Raw genomic sequence first — 17,075 nt, 5'->3', positions numbered from 1 at the left:
ACTATAGAAAAATCACATGTTGTGGGTTAAAGATATTGGCTTCTTCACATATGTTGAAAAGTATTAACAATTTCTCCATTGGTGTTTCCGCTTCCTTGATGGCTTGCTTGTTGATTTTTAGAAGTTGTAGTAGTTTGGATAATTTTCCTGTGCCAAATGCTGTGTAGATGTCTTTAAGAGTCGAAAAGAAGTCAGAGAATTGGCTGATGTTTGTGGTGCTGTTATTATTGGGAGTATTGGGTTTTGTTGTGTTGGCGATTGCTTGTGCATAGGTTTTTGTGGTCGTGTTTGTGGCTGAAGGTGTAATGATGGTGTTATGTGTAGTGGTGGTTTTGTTTATGTTTGTGCGTGATTTGGGGAACTTCTCGCAACCTCTATGAGGCTGGGTGATTTTGTTGGCAATTGGCACAAATAGGGTTATCAATGTGTCCAGGTGTAGGGCAATCTGTAGTTTTGTGGTTTTGCGCGCATTTAACACACCTGGGTGTAAAGAAACAGTTGTCTGAGGAGTGGTGAAATCTTTGGCAATTGTGGCATTGTGGGACTATGTTTTTGTTAATGTATTTTTCTATGGTGATCATAAAAAGTCCAAGATGTGTTTCTGTGTAAATGTTTTCTATGTTGTCTGTAGGGTTCAGTTGGACTTGGAATAGGGGCATGGGTTGCTTGGTGCGGAAGCGTGTAAGTTGCACTACCTTGAATACAGAATATCCAAGGTGTGTTAATTCCTGTGTAATTTCTTCTTTTGTGGTGGTGATGGGTAATCCTCTGATAACGACTTTGATGGGACGTTTGTGGCGTGGGGTAATAATGTAATGTTCTATATTATGTTTCTGTAAATCAAGTGTAAGTTGGCGATGGTCGTCTGTGGTGCTGGGAAGTAATTTCAAATATTCGCCGTTTACTTTACCGTAGAACGTGGCAGTGGTCAGCTTTGATATTTTTTTCAAATACTCGTTGTAGGTGGCGCCATCTGTTGGCCTGATCATGATTGGTGTAGGAGTGCTGTAATTTTGTAAGCGTGTATTTGTATCTGAAGCATTTGTTCGCACAGGTGTAGTATTATTTCCTGCCTGGGGTGTAGTAGAATTTCCTGTCTGGTGAACCGATAAAGCACTGAAGCTATTTTGGATGGTTGTAAGGTTAACTGCTGGTTTTGCAATTTTGGGTAGTTTAGCTGTTTTTGTGGGTTTCTTGAATCCATCCACATCCATTTCCGTGTCCGAGTGAGCTTCATGTTGTTTCCTTTTTGTATTTGTTTGTGATTGTAAGGTGTTTGCATGTGATAAGTAGAAATCTAACTTACCCCTCAGCTGAATTATCTTCTTCTTCTGGTCTTCAATATCCTTAAGGAGGAGAACCGTGTGGTAATCTCTGTCTGTAACAGGTCGCTGTGCGCTGAGCCTCTTGTAGGTATTCACTAAGGTAGAGGTGCTTGTTTCCAGGTCGTGTATCTCTGTTCGTAGGATAGCTCCTTCTGCGTCCGTAATCATGCTTGGTTGGTCGGTGTCCATATCCGGGGCGTTAGGCTTAGTCGTAGCGCGATCCGAGGCTGCGCTCTTATCCGGTGGTATAGCATCGTCGAGAGTGCCCGTGGGTTTGTAAATTTGCATATCATTTTTACTCCCATTTCTTTGAGCATTTTATTACTAATTTTATCAAGTCCAGGGCTTTTTCGATTTTTTCTCTTCTCGATATAACTAATAACCTCTGATGGCATGATTATGGGAGTGTTGTTTGTGTGTGGTTTTGTTTGGAATTGTGTGATGAGTGATGCGACTGTGAGTTTTGTTTGGGGGTTAGATATGTTGTGAGTGCGAAATTGAGAAGCGTAGTGATCAGCAATAGACTCAGCTTTCTCAAAATCAGTCTAAAGGCCCGTTTACACTAGCGGAACTTTGGTCCCAAGAAACGTACGCTAACGTTAAGTTGTTACTCCCAAGGATCCCACCCGTTTACACTTGTAAGTCTCAAAGCCTAAGAATTACTACCCCCAACCAATCAAGTCGCTTTGATTTGCGCATGGGCAATATTTCCTATTTTGGGGTACAATGTCGAAAGTTTGCGGTAGAACGTCTAAAGTTAAAAAAGCTGAAGAAAGAAAGCGCGTTATGCATTTGAGAAGTAATTTAATATGTATGTATTTGCTGTACAAAAGCGTTTGTGTTCCAAGGCGGGAATGGGTTCGGTCAATTTTTCAAGAGCGAGATACGTATTCCGCTCATGCAGCATTGTTTCCGTCACTGAGGCAGAAGTACCCAGAATTATTTTGCAATTATACTCGAATGACGGCAAGTTATTTTTATTTTTTAGCAAAACCTGAAAGTAAAAATTGAAGGAAAGACTGTCAAATATTTCTTTTTATATATCAGTAAATTAGTAATTTTTTCCCTTAGTAATTTATACTAAGGAAATAGGATTAATGATTACATTGCGATTTAATTACCGACAAAATGAATTATTTCAATGTTTATTTTGGTTAATCTTTGTATTATGGTAACTCGGCGATTTTTTGGCGACCAACCCTGCTACAGCAACCTGCTAGTTTTTTTTGGGGGGGGACGCCATTTTTTTTTCACGAAGTAAAGGCTTTTTTTTTTTTTTTTTTTTTTTTTTTTTTTTTTTTTTTTTTTTTTTTTTTTTTACTCAACATTTTATTCCAACAATCTGCTAGCCGAATTACGCTTATGCTAGAATTTTTATGACACAAAAGTGCTTAATCATGACGAAGATTAGGTGCGAAATTGGGAGAAAGAGCAGAATCGCCCACTGCTTGCCGCGTTTTTAAGAATTGCACATACACGGTATCATCCATGTACACGTCGGCCTATTTTCACTTGAAAAAACATCTCAGAATTGCACAAAAATGGCATTGCGCACACTCTTGACTTTATCCATGTACACTGCTAAAGTCCTAGCTAGTAACCTTTATCGCCTTACCAAAATGTCGCCAAACTACCTGTTACCATATTCCAAAGATTAGCCTTTATTTTTTATATAATTATGGACTAGCATTAGTTATAACTAATTAGTTTAATTGGTTTATTAAGCGCATTATTAATGAAGGTTGTTTATAATTCGATTACCTTAATGAAACATAATATCAGATGGAGTATAATGTAAAATTACTAGATGTGCCAGATGTTGGACAGTCAACATTTTAATGCACTATCGTGTATTAGGATATGTTCCTCTGTTAGAAAATACCCAGCATTCTGTATCCGTAGATTTTTTAATTATTACTGTCATAAATTTTATTAGTATTGCTTCACTTTGTCATGAAAATACTTTTGTAGAACCAGAAATATAAAATAATTAGGCTTTTAAATAATATATTCTAGAGAATTTGGGAGATCCATAAAAAGACTTGCTTTTAAAAGATTTTCTGCATTCCTGTTCCACCTGTGTTTTATATTTGACAAATGAGCAATAAAATTAAATCATTTCAATATTTTAAAAAATCATTTTTGGAGAATATTGTAGTAATATGATGAAAAACACTTTACCTCCAAAAGAATGTAAGAATAATTGTATCAAAATAGATTACTTAATGAAATTCTACTACCTGAAAAATTAAGCAATTACTCGTATTAGAGTATAAGAGTGAAATTGAAATGGAGAGTAATTTTCCTTTTAATCAGAATTATCATATTTTATTTTTTCAAATTTGTAAGATAAATAACTGAATATTTTTCACTGATCATAGTTGCAGCAACACAGTATATATTTCGGCAATATAGTATATAGTGATGCCCCTCATGTTGAGCACCTTCAATAGTCAAAAGTATTCCTGAGAATATAAACAAACATTGGTAATGACAATCACAGATAACCATATTCTCTGAAGGTTGCTATAATATCTCGTCGGTGGCTAAATAAATAAAAACACTGAACATTAACTGTTCAATACCTGATGAAAGGGTTTAGAACATAGGCATTTTGTGCATATCTGTCCAAGATATGAATGTAAATTAGTTTACCTTAAAAAATCTTCCTGATGACATTATTTAGGTTAGTAGGGTTACCTTTAGGCAGGTAACCCTAGTGTGTGGTGCATAATCAAATAATCATCTTCACAGAAGGCTGAAATCATTTCTAATTATGGAGTTTATGTTATTTTTGTTAATAACATGCGATTAATCGCTAAAAGTGTTAATTGTTAGAAATAGTAAGATTATACTTCAAGCAATTTTTCAAGACAACAAAATTATTTTCTCTTACTTTGGCTAATCATTTTAGCACAATATAAACTATTTCGTATTTGTTTTTATATTAATTAGATAATTAAATATAGTTCTGATGTTCAATTTACTCATAAGTATAATATTATTGAATTTACATGTAGGGAGAACAATATGATCATCTTCTACATTTACTGCAAGATAAACTACAGAAGCAAGAAACACGTTTTAGGAATTCAATTTCAGCATCTGAGAGACTTGCCATCTGTTTAAGGTAAATATAAATATATACATTTGTTTTGAAAGCAGTGTCGACGCTAGACAATTTACCGCCTGGTGCAAACTCCACAAATCCGAAATTCTGCCACCTGATTCCTTCCTAAATTCTAATAATTTTGCCATCTGGTGTGGTCAGCCTAGTTGCATATGCTCTGGCACCAGCTCTATTTGAAAGTCTTTATTACATCTAATTCCAGTTTTGTGTAGTATATATAATTGAAAATTAATGTTCTTGTCAGAACATTTTATACTTCTGTCTAATTGAACTTTTTAAAATTCATATTTTTTAAAATTTGTAATGCATTTAAAAAATTATGAATAGGAACATAATTTTATCAAAATAAGTTACATAAATAAAGCATTTATTTTCTGTGGTTTAATAATAAGAAAGAAAATTACAATCTCTTTGAAACTGAGCTCTCCCCAAAAAAGAACCTTTTTTAAAACTTGCATACTACTACAGATTGCCCTTTGTTCATTTTTATACAACATGTTTTTAAACTGCAAAAATTTCATTATTCATTCAGAATGTTTTTGTAGATTTCTAGCATCTGGAACTAATTATACAGACCTGGCATACACTTTCCGTGTTTCTAAATCTTCAGTTTCACATATTATTCGCGAGACCTGTGATGTCATATGTCTTACAGCCACTGGTTATGCCTATACCAGCATCATCAGATGAATGGGCTGTAATAGCAGAAGGTTTTGAATATAAATGGAATTTTCCCAACTGTGTTGCTGCAATCGATGGTATGTATTATGTCTTGCATTCCATATTTATTTGTCAGTGAGTACTTTTGAAATACAAAAATTGCATTTTATTAAAATTAGGCAAATGAAGATTCTTTTTAAAGATAAATATAAAATATTGCAGAATCATCTAACTTGATATATGAGCTGTCTTAAAATATCAAAAGACTGGAATTGTTTCATAATAAATAAATGAAAGTGTGAAATGAAAAACAAACTTTAATATAAAGAGGAATTTTTTTGCAAGTTTCTAATTTAAGAACTGAATTTATTATTGGAAAAAGTATTTATATTAATTTTTATCATTAAAGTGTATATTATTTTTCTTTAGGCAATTAATAATTGTTGCTTTTTTTTTCTTGTAGGTAAGCATATCAGAATATAAGCTCCACCGTCAGCTGAATCAACATATTATAATTATAAGGGCTATAACAGCATAGTCCTAATGGCAGTGGCAGATGCTAGTTACACTTTCCTTTATGTTGATTCAGGCAACTATGGACGAATCAGTGATGGTGGAATTTTCAGTAACTGTTCACTAGGTAAAGCTTTGGTTAGTGAAACTTTGTTTTCATTTCCAAATCCAACACCATTATTAAATAGTGATCGAGTTTTGCCTTTTGTATTTGTTGGAGATGAGGCTTTTCCACTCAGGAAAAATATTTTATGCCCTTATCCTGGCAAATTTCTGTCGAATGAAAGAAAAATTTTTAATTACAGACTTTCTCGAGCAAGGAGGTGCGTTGAAAATGCTTTCGGCATATTGGCGTCTAGGTGGAGAGTACTTCGTACTGAAATTGCCCTGAACCCAGAGCATGCTAATAAAGTAGTTTTGGCATGCTGTTGCCTTCATAATTACTTAATGAAAAATGAGTTGGGAAAGGCAGCTAAGAAATACTGTCTAGTGAACTTTGCTGATTCTCTTCTTTCAAATGCCACTATTAAAGAAGGTATGTGGAGAACAGAAGAATTTACATGGCAACTTCTTGGCCGTCTAGGGGCCAATAATTCATCCCGTGCTGCATCTGCAGTTCGAGATAATTTTTGTGAATATTTTTCTGCAGAAGGAGCAGTACCATGGCAAGAAAGGAAAGCATTTATTGTGTAAATTTATTTTTTGAAAATATTTATGAAATATGTAAATAAAACAATAAAACAACTGATTAGTGTTATGTACAAATAATTTCATTTATTTCTTGCCATAATTTGTAAAAATTGTATTTTCGTTTCCAATTTTTTTTCATCAGTCATTTTTTTCAAATCACTATGGAGACTCAATAAAAATAGTTTATCATCATCATCATCATCATTTTCACATTGATGGTGATTTTTTAAATATTTGTTTGTTTCATCAATAACAGAAAGCAATGAACTTTCAATTGTTTCTCTCTTTTTTCTTTTCTTCCCTCTAGGAGTATTTTCATCATTATTATTTGAATTAGTATTATCTAAGATTTGTCTGGAGCTTGATGCAGGTGATAAAGGTGATTCACATGAGGGCATAACGTGAATAGCAGATGGCTCCACATATTCAGGTTCTGTCGGATATTCAATATTATCTGAAGACTCGGAGACAACAGATTCTACTGTGAAATTAAGCTCCTCGAATTCTTTGTTTCCTTGAAAGTTTGTCTGTGTCCTGTTTAGAAAGAAAACAAGGAAAAAAAATCAAATGCATATGAAAAACATTTTTAATACATTAATGATTATTTTGTGATACAAAGTAATTAGGTAGTGAAATAAGCAAATTTAGAATCTTATTTGTTACTGCATTAAATAGCTCATTTTTTAATTTCTGTTACTTATGAACTGCAGACAATTTAAATAGATCTTAAAATTTAGCATGAAAAATAATGTAAACCAAGAGTCTTCTTGCTTCAGTGTGATTACCTGAAACTAAAAAGCTTTCTTTGTTAATTTGAATTATAACATCCCATTGGATTCTTTTCTTACATAATCTTTTGTGTTTATTAATATTTGCAAGAATAATTTCTAAAAAAATACAGTTTGTTACATCCAGTTGTATGGGGTAATTCCTAGTCATTACGTTCTTGGAGCAGTGCTGGATCACATTTTGCTTTTAATTAAAATAATATTTTATCAAATATGGGGAGGGGTGAAATCATCATCACTCTTTGAATCTTTTGTACTGCAATATACAACCGAATTGTCATATTTACTCACTAATAATTTTATCGTACAAATATGGAGAAGGCAAAATGACATGAATAATTTATTTTCCGAAGTATGGTCAAAATAAATAAGGTGTATTAGATACATTTAATTAAATTACATACATTACTGCAATAATTTATTATATGCATTAAGTCTGTCATTGTATTAACAAGGGCTGAAATTTAAAATATTATTAATTTATCCACAAAATATCCGGATAAAAAAAAGGCAGCACTAAACAATCTCGTGAAATAACAAAGCTCAGAAAATACAACAACGTGAATCATGAACTTGAACAAAGAGTGAATCGTCTATTGAACTTGAACAAAGAGTGAATCGTCTGCTTTTTTACCTCGATGCAGATTAGAAGGAAAAAAACTTATCTTTTTTCTTAAACTTTTATGTCAATAATTTTGTATTTCCATTATGACTCATTATTATTCAGTTATTATGACGTCATTATTCGGTAAGTATTTTTTCTTCGATATTTCGTACTCAATGTTGCGGTTTTCGAAACCAAGAAACTCAGAATATAAACTGAATGCTTATATTCTGAGAGGCAACGCAGATTTCAGGAGTTGGCGGATTTTCGGTATTTGACTGTATTTGTAGACATTAAGACGAAAAAATGGAACAGATTATTGGACGTGGAATCGCATCTCAGATTAAAATTATGACAATCTGTCATCTCAGCACAAACAGTTTCATCCTTCTCATTAATCCAAATAAATGTTATTTATAATGTAACATTTATTTATATTAAAGCCATAGAAAATCAAATTTATAGTAGTGAAGATCAGCGGGATTATGAGTTAAATAACATGGATGTAAATATTACTATTGGAGGCTGCAATTTAACAGTTGTGATGACAGTAGTGTTTTTGACAGTAACAATAATGTAGTATGCCCTAAATAGAGATTACTTTAAATGACTTATAAAGAGTATAGTAATTATAAAGTATATAGTATATATAGTAATTATAAAGAAATCAATATTTTAGATGAAAAAGAAGAATCTCTTGCCTTCATTGAAAAAATTTTGAATATGCATACAAAGCCCTTACATAATAAATGAAAATATTGAGCCACTAATAACTCTTATTTCTTTTTATAGAAACACAATCACAAGAGAATTTTATCAAATTTTTTGTATCTTACAGTTTAAGACAAATTTTATCTAATCTTGGCTTACACATTTCACATTCTATAAATAAAAAAAGATCACTATACTTTGGAGAATGTTTTGAAAAATTTCATGCCATGAAAGATTTTAACAGTTAATTCAGTAATAAAGTATTACAACTTCATTTTTTAATTCAGTTTCATATATATTTTTGTATTTATTTTCATTATGAATTAATGTAATAATTTAAGCACAACTCCTTGATCTGATGGTATATATTATGATAATTAATCCCAGGCTTTATGTGTTAAGTGCAAAGTAACTTCATAAAATTAAAGCAGGTATGCATAATCTCAAACATCAAATCAAACTTCTGAACATCAAAATGGTCAGTAACACATCAGTTTTGAGCTTTGTGAGTACAGAAATATGGGCATCAACTATAGAGGGATAAACTATAAAAAGAAATTGGCCACAAAAAGAAAAAAATATATATACAGACGAGTCTTCATCAAAATATTTAGAAACTCAGCTTTCAAAGGAAAGAGCAAGTGCTTTGTTTATATTATGCATATGCTGTACTTTGTTAATAAGTTTACATTGCAAAAATATTGGCCTATTTTTAATTGGGAAGATTAAAAAAGTACAGAACAGCAAAGTTTCTACAACATTTTTTATGGGTAAGAACTTCAGTTGGCCCAAACACGTTAGAAAAAAACTATAATGTGTAATACAGTTTTATTATAACACATTTACAAGGTGTTAAACCATTCATAACGAGTGATGAGGCAATAAATGGTAAAAAAAAACTGTGTAGGAGAAGTTTTTGTTTTCCAGAGCATAAATATTTGGATAGAATTTGAGTTATGGCAACGCATATAAGGTCTATCTGCCTAAGGGGAGGAATTTCTTAAGTAAATTGGTTTATATCCACATATGTGACTATCTAACATATTTAATAAATTTATATCAATAAAGTTACAATTTTTGATTGCTAGTCAACCTAGGATAACTCCAAATAATCCATTTATGCTTTATAATATTACAGACTACTAACAAGTAAGATTGTATTTTGTTAATATGAAAATTTATCATTTTATATTTAACATAACTAAATAATTTGGTTCTGAATATTTACCTTCGATGGCGGATACATGGATCCAAAAATGACATTTGGGACATCAGATGCCATTGCTGCTCTGCAGACTCTGCACTAGCTCCACTTTTGCATTTTGTTTTTCTTCGGCTATATTGCTTACGCAGATTCTGCCACCGGTAAGTAACCTCTTCAACTGTGAAATTAAAAAAAATATAGCCGAAATTTTAATTCAACCACTGTAATTAATTACTGTTTAATTATTAATACTTTATGCAAACAATTATATTAATTATATGAGATTCAAAATGTATCCATACGAAAATGAAATATGGATCTTATATATTTTTATATATGGATATTTATATATTTAGGGATTTTTTATGTATTTCGGAATAAACATTTGCATGAGAAATGAAGAAAATGTATTTCTGAAAATTGAGGAGGAAAACTTTAATCAAATTTTTACTACTGTTGATCTTCACACTTACTACTTTTACTTTCTTCTTCTCATAAGCCTTTAGTAACATGTTGCAAAAAAGAAGAGCAAACTAATGTAAAGACAATAGCTAAAATTATGTAACCATTTGAATTGCTATAATTTGGGAAAAATTTTAAATATATATAATTGAAGGTTGCTGCATATAATTTTCATAGAACAGTGTACATTTAGATACAGTTTAAAGCAGTTAATAAACTTTAATTTTCTGAGCTTTCTTCTTCCATCTACTGAGCTTATTTAAATTTTATAAAACTCAGATTTTCAGAAATGTTCCAAAATGCTATAATTTAATATATGTCAACAAATTTTTATCGTGTAATCGTTAAATAAACCTATTTTGTACTTGAACAATTGCGTTAGTCGAAAGAGAACTAGAATAAAAGAGAGCACATTGCAATCCAAAAGGAGCAAAAAAATAAATAAATGGATACATACCATCTCGGTTCAGTCTTTCGGCAACCAGTAGCCAAGCAACGTCTTGTCCTCTTTTCATTCGATATTCTTTTTTTCTATTATCCCATAAAATCGGATGTTGTTGTACTTCTGCAATTAATTTGCAGTCAGACGTAGTCAAATCTTCCGCCATGTTTTTCGCTTAAAGCATCAACAAAACCCTCGTGATAGTTTGTACGTCTGTGATTGGCCAAAGCTTTCATCTCATAGGTTCGGAGTTAAAATTTTCCATCTCTTGGGTTTACGTCAATTCCCTTTGAAGATTAACCGCTCGACTTAGGTTACGTTTCTTAGGACGTTAGCTTACGCTTCTTGGGACCAAAGTTCCGCTAGTGTAAACGGGCCTTAAGCGATCCCGTTGGGGCCATTAATGGGCGGAATATTAGTGTTGCGTCTTTTAAATTTAGAATAAGCATTCCACAGAGAATTATCATCCGTGGAAAGTGATTCCAAATGTTTGGCCCAGTCAAGTTGTGCATGTTTTTTGAGTAGAGTCCTGACTTGCTGGTTCAGTTGATTTAATAGAATTTTGTCCGTAGGGCATCTGAATTTCTGCCACTGCTTACGGATGTGGTTCCTTCGTCTGATAATTTCTCTAAGTATCTTATTCTTGTACCGTTTATCTTCTCTCATAGTTTTACTGTTTTTCAGCAAAGCATCATGCAGTTCATCTGTGAACTCTTCCGTGAAAGCGTCTAACTCATCCCTCGACTGTATCGTGTGGGTAGGGTACTGCGTGTTGTTGAGAGCTATGGCATATCCTGCCCAGTTTGTAATAAGGGCTCGTTTGTGTGGTGTACTATAGGAGTCGGTAGTAATTTCCATCATCACAGGGTTATGGTCTGATGATAATTCCGTCAGACTTTCTACATAACTTTCTACATACTAACTTCTTTAGGATAAAGATATCCATGACTGACGGTCTACCTATCCCATAGTGTGTTGGTTTTTCCCGAACTGCGAGGTGAATATTGGCCGCTTGGGCAATGGTGTGAATGACTTTTCCGTGTTGGTTAAAATCCCAGCAGTTCCACTCTCCAGTGGAGCGGTGTCTGGTACACCAGGGTACCTGGGCCGAAGGCCCTACCCCTTGTAGAACATATCAAGACATTGCGAAATATTGCAAAAAATTAGACAGATATTACCTGTATAGCATTTTTATCACTATGTACATTTATATTTACATGAGATTTTTTTTTAAATTTTTTTAATTTTTTTAAATTTTCATAATTTTTTATTTTATTTTTTTGTTTTTTGTTTTTCCTAATAGGATCAGAAAGCTGTCCGAGCTGATGTCCTGCAAGGTAGAAGTTATGTGGTGCAAGGAGTACAAAAGTGCTACATGCCCATACATAATATATAAAGGTACAAGGTTACTATACAGGATATGCATACATGATAGAACAAATAATACGTAATAATGGGAACAAAAGAAAAATAATGAAGGTGCTCAGAGAGAAGAATATTACTATGCTATGCATTACACTTACATTATCCATTCATTGAGAGTGGCCAGTGGTCGATTTTTATTTTCGAGGTCATACTGATCATAATCAGGGATCTTAATTGCAGGGTTGGTGAGGGTGAGTTGCCTATTGTGAAATCTCTTGGCTATTTTATAGTAAAAAGATTTGAGGGGACGCACTCCTAGTTCATCATGTAACTTGTTGTTACGCACATACCAAGGTGCGTTAACAATTTGTCGTAGCATACAATTTTGGGCCACCTGTAGTTTCCCTCGGTATCTGTTACATGAATACGCCCAGACAGGGCATGCATAGCATAGTAATGGACGCAAAATGGATTTATAAATGAGTAGCTTATTATCTTAAGACACAATAACATGCCGAATAAATACCAATTCAGAAGTCAAACAACAAAAATCAGCGTTATACCTACAAAATTTTCACAGGACTAGTTTCGATGGTTTTACCGAACCATCATCTTCAGCTGCAAAACCGCAAATGAACAAGATAGGAAATAATGATTAGATAAGATAAGAAAGCCTGGACAAGAATAAGCAAGTGGCGCCATCTGTTGGCGAAACCAGAACTAAAACATAATTTCTCTAAAAGCCGAAGGCAAATTTGGATTGGAATTAGGATCGTTAACTAGAACAGAAAGATTTTTATGAATGTGAAATGCCTCAAGAAAATCCAGTTCTCCAATGGAAGATGTTTTTTGAATAATTTTGGCAGCAGAAAAATTGAAAGTGTGATTTTCGGACCAACAATGTTGAGCAACAGAAGACTTCTGTGTTTCCTTTTTTCTAACATAAGCCTCATGTTCTTTGACGCGAAATTTTAAGGCTCTCTTAGTTTGGCCAATGTAAATTAAACCACACTGGCAAGGAATCCTATAAATACCCCAGGAATTCATATCCGGAATGGGGTCCTTGAGTATAGAAGTTGGAATTTTATTGATGGGAGAATAAACAACCCGAAAGTTAAATTTCTGCAAAATATGTGCAACTTTATAGCTAATTGATTGAAAGAAGGGAATGACAACAGAATTTTTATAATCTCCTAAAATAAGAGTGTGGCTTTTAGTGTGTTCAGATGAGAATTTTTTAACTGCTTGATTAATAATGTTGGGTGAAAAGCCCCTGTCAATAGCTATTGCTTTTAAATAATTTAGTTCTTCATCAAGGGCTAATTTGGAGGAGCAAACTTGAAGAGCACGGAAAACATAGGAATAAAATGAAGCTAACTTTTGTTTAGTCGGATGACATTATTTAAAGTGTGGTGGAAGGCAAACCGATGAAGGTTTACGGTAAACTGTAGTACTGAAGTTGGATGTGTTACGTGTGACCAGAATGTCGAAAAACGGAAGAGAATTGCAAGTCTCAAGTTCAAAAGTGAACTGAATAGCAGGATCAATAGAATTCATTGTTGAAAGAACTTTATTTAAATCATCTTTATTACCTTCAAACAGGGTAAAAGTATCGTCTACGTAGCGGAACCATGCCGGGAAGTTTAAAGTTTCAAACAATTTTGATTCATAATAATGCATGTAGATATCAGCCAGGATGGGACTGAGGGGGCTTCCCATGGCTAATCCCTCAGTTTGTTTGTAATACTTATTTTGGAAAACAAAATGTGTTTGTTTCAAACAGAGTTGAGTGAGAGAAATTAGATCCTCAATTTCGATGCAAGAGAAATGAAATTCGCGAAGTCTGGTTTCTAGACATCTTAATGATTCCGGATATGAATTCCTGGGGTATTTATAGGATTCCTTGCCAGTGTGGTTTAATTTACATTGGCCAAACTAAGAGAGCCTTAAAATTTCGCGTCAAAGAACATGAGGCTTATGTTAGAAAAAAGGAAACACAGAAGTCTTCTGTTGCTCAACATTGTTGGTCCGAAAATCACACTTTCAATTTTTCTGCTGCCAAAATTATTCAAAAAACATCTTCCATTGGAGAACTGGATTTTCTAGAAGCATTTCACATTCATAAAAATCTTTCTGTTCTAGTTAACGATCCTAATTCCAATCCAAATTTGCCTTCGGCTTTTAGAGAAATTATGTTTTAGTTCTGGTTTCGCCAACAGATGGCGCCACTTGCTTATTCTTGTCCAGGCTTTCTTATCTTATCTAATCATTATTTACTATCTTGTTCATTTGCGGTTTTGCAGCTGAAGATGATGGTTCGGTAAAACCATCGAAACTAGTCCTGTGAAAATTTTGTAGGTATAACGCTGATTTTTGTTGTTTGACTTCTGAATTAGTTTATTATCTATTGATAAAACACTGTTTCGAGAAATTAGGGGGAAGAGTTTAGCTTTACGCTGTCGAAACTTGTTAATAATATTTGTAATGTGTGGGTTCCATGACAAAGTTGTGCTGAGGGTCACCCCAAGGTAAGGGACTTGCTTGGCCCAGGGGATAGAATTTCCATACATCATGAGGTTTCTTTTGAATTTTTCCTTTCTAGTAAACAGAATAGCTTGAGTCTTTTTTATGTTGACTTTAATTTTCCATTGTACAAGCCAAGTCTATAATGCTTGTATGTAATTTTGTAAGTGTTGTATAGCTGAACCAGCAAATGCACATTGTGTGAGGATTGCTGTGTCATCTGCATACATAGCCAGTGTTGTGTGATGTGTTGTAGGGATGTCGTTCACGTAAATATTGAAGTAAGTGGGTCCTAAAAGGGATCCCTGGGGGACCCCAGCCCTTATGCGGTGTACAGTAGAGTTTGTTCCTGAGACGTGAACGACGAAATTTCTACCTGTTAGGTAGGACTTTGTGATGTAATCTAGGAAACCCAGAGTGTGTATTTTGTAGACGAGTGCCTCCAGCCAGACTCTATCGAAAGGCTTGGCTAAGTCAATAAACAGTCCTCCAGTAATTTTCTTCTGAGCAAAGCCTTCTGAAATCATCTCCACAACTCTGTAAAGCTGGTTTGTAGTACCCAAGCCTTTTGTGAAACTAAATTGGCTTGGGATCAGGATGTTGTTGCTTTCTAGGTGATTATTGATTCTCTGTAATAGAGTTGCTTCAAAGAGTTTGCTCATTGATGATAGAAGACTTATTGGCCGATAAGCCTCAGGATCTGATGCAGTTATACCCGGCTTCAGGATTGGTATTATTTTGGCCGTCTTCCATGCAGTAGGGAAAAATTGCTGTTGGAGGATTTTAGTAAAGATCTTGGAAAGCAGGAAGATGATCTTGATCGGCAGTTTCTTCAACATGGTGTTGGTGATGTTGTCCAATCCGGGACTTTTCTTCTTTTTGAGATTATTGACATAGTCAACAACTTCCAAGGGCATGACTGGAGGGATGTTGTTTATGTTTGTATCTGTTGTGAGACTGTTGTGAAAGGTGTAAACAAGATTTTCTGTTGTAGTGTCAGATATGTTGTTTGTGCAAAACTGAGTTTCCAGCTGCTGTGCTAACAATTCGGCCTTCTCAGTTTCAGTGTAGTGAATCCTCATTGGGCCTTTAAGGGGCGGAATGTTATTGTAGCATTTAGTATACCTTGAGATTGCTTTCCACAGTGAATTATCATCTGTGGAAAGTGAGTTAAGGTAACTGGTCCCGCTGTGTTGTGCTTGTTCACGTGTAAGAGACTTGACTGCATTCGACAGTCGATTGAGCAGTTGTTTATCTTCCCTGTGTCTTCCCTCAGGGGGCTCACTTTTGTGAGTACGGGTGTGGCAATCCCGAGGTACCCTAGCCCTTCAGGGGATCATCTTCTTGGTGAGACGGGTGTCACGATCCTGGAGCCCCAGTGATCTATCCTCTTTTCCGTCTCCTCTCCTCTTGGCTGGATCTTTTTCCCTTCCCTTCTCCCTTGTGGTTTCTCTCTACGGAGTTTGGGGCTCGTCACGAGAGGCTAGAACAGACCTTGTTTCTAGTTTTCAAGTGGCGAGAAAACTGCCCACGTGTTTGCCGTGCGTGGAGACCCGTGTCGCTGGAAAGGAGGGTCCTGGTAGTTGAGGGGCGAGGTACTGTCCCCAACACACTGCTTTGGCCTCTGCTTCAGCTAAACGGGAGGCACCTTAGTCGTCCTCACGGGTGTCAATCGGCTGGTCACTAGTCCTTGTGTCAGTGGCTTGGGGTCAAGCTCTCGGGAGTACCTGCTTTCGGGAAAGCCGACTGTGGGGCTTCAGTTTGCGTATAGGTCCGGCTAGCCCTAACACAGGAATCTGTGTTCCCTTGTTGGGCTCCGTGGTGGGCGGGGCCGTCGGACCCGAATCTTTTCTATTTTCAATATGGCAAATACACATATTTTTTTATTAAAAAACTTTGAAGTCACTCCAGTCTCTCAACCTAGTTCTGAAACATCTACTACTAAACCAATCATTCAACCTAGTTCTGAAACATCTCCTACTAAACCAGTCACTCAACCTAGTTCTGAAACATCTACTAATAAACCAATCATTCAACCTAGTTCTGAAACGTCTCCTACTAAACCAGTCACTCAACCTGTCGCTCAACCTAGTTCTGAAAATTCTGCAAAAAAATTACGGACAGATGCAAATAAAAAAAATCATAACAATAGTCCCCGTTTCCTAGTAATCTCTAGTCCTTCTGGCGAAATGCATAAGATGTCTCCTTTCGTAATAAACAAATACATCCAGTCTTGTATTGGTGAGCCGAGAAACATAAAGCGTCTCCGCTCCGGAGACTTGCTTATTGATACACACTCAGCCACCCAGTCTGCTTCTTTACTTCAGATTACTAAACTTGGGCAAGCGAATGTCACTGTAACACCCCATAAGTCACTGAACTATTGTCGTGGTGTAATCTCAGAATTCGACCTTCTGTATGTTTCTGAAGAAGAGATCGCTTCTGAGTTATCCGAACAAAATGTCTGCGGTGTAAGGCGGATCAAGATGCGTAAAGAAGGTAAGTTCATAGACACGAAACACGTGATCCTTACCTTCAACACGCCTGATCTGCCTAAGAATATTAAGGCCGGATATCTAAATATTCCTGTAAGACCTTATATTCCAAACCCTATGCGATGTTTCCAATGCCAGCGTTTCGGCCATTCTAAGACGTCTT

General features: G+C 34.9%; 1 protein-coding gene across 1 annotated transcript; it reads right to left on the bottom strand.

The window, feature by feature from the left end:
* Nucleotides 1-6,398: 6,398 nt before the first annotated feature.
* On the bottom strand, nucleotides 6,399-11,070 carry LOC118196423 (uncharacterized). Its single transcript, XM_085826204.1, has 3 exons — nucleotides 10,545-11,070; nucleotides 9,650-9,803; nucleotides 6,399-6,852 (listed from the first exon to the last, which is right to left on the bottom strand). Exons 1-3 carry the CDS (start codon nucleotides 10,693-10,695, stop codon nucleotides 6,399-6,401), a joined length of 759 nt encoding a protein of 252 aa, XP_085682330.1. The 5' UTR covers nucleotides 10,696-11,070.
* Between the last annotated feature and the right edge of the window lie 6,005 nt (nucleotides 11,071-17,075).

Source organism: Stegodyphus dumicola, chromosome 11 (genome assembly GCF_044657685.1).
Source record: "Stegodyphus dumicola isolate Sdum_Otavi_A_Nest chromosome 11, ASM4465768v1".
Lineage (NCBI taxonomy): Eukaryota > Metazoa > Arthropoda > Arachnida > Araneae > Eresidae > Stegodyphus > Stegodyphus dumicola.
This window is presented reverse-complemented; position numbering and strand designations above follow the sequence as displayed.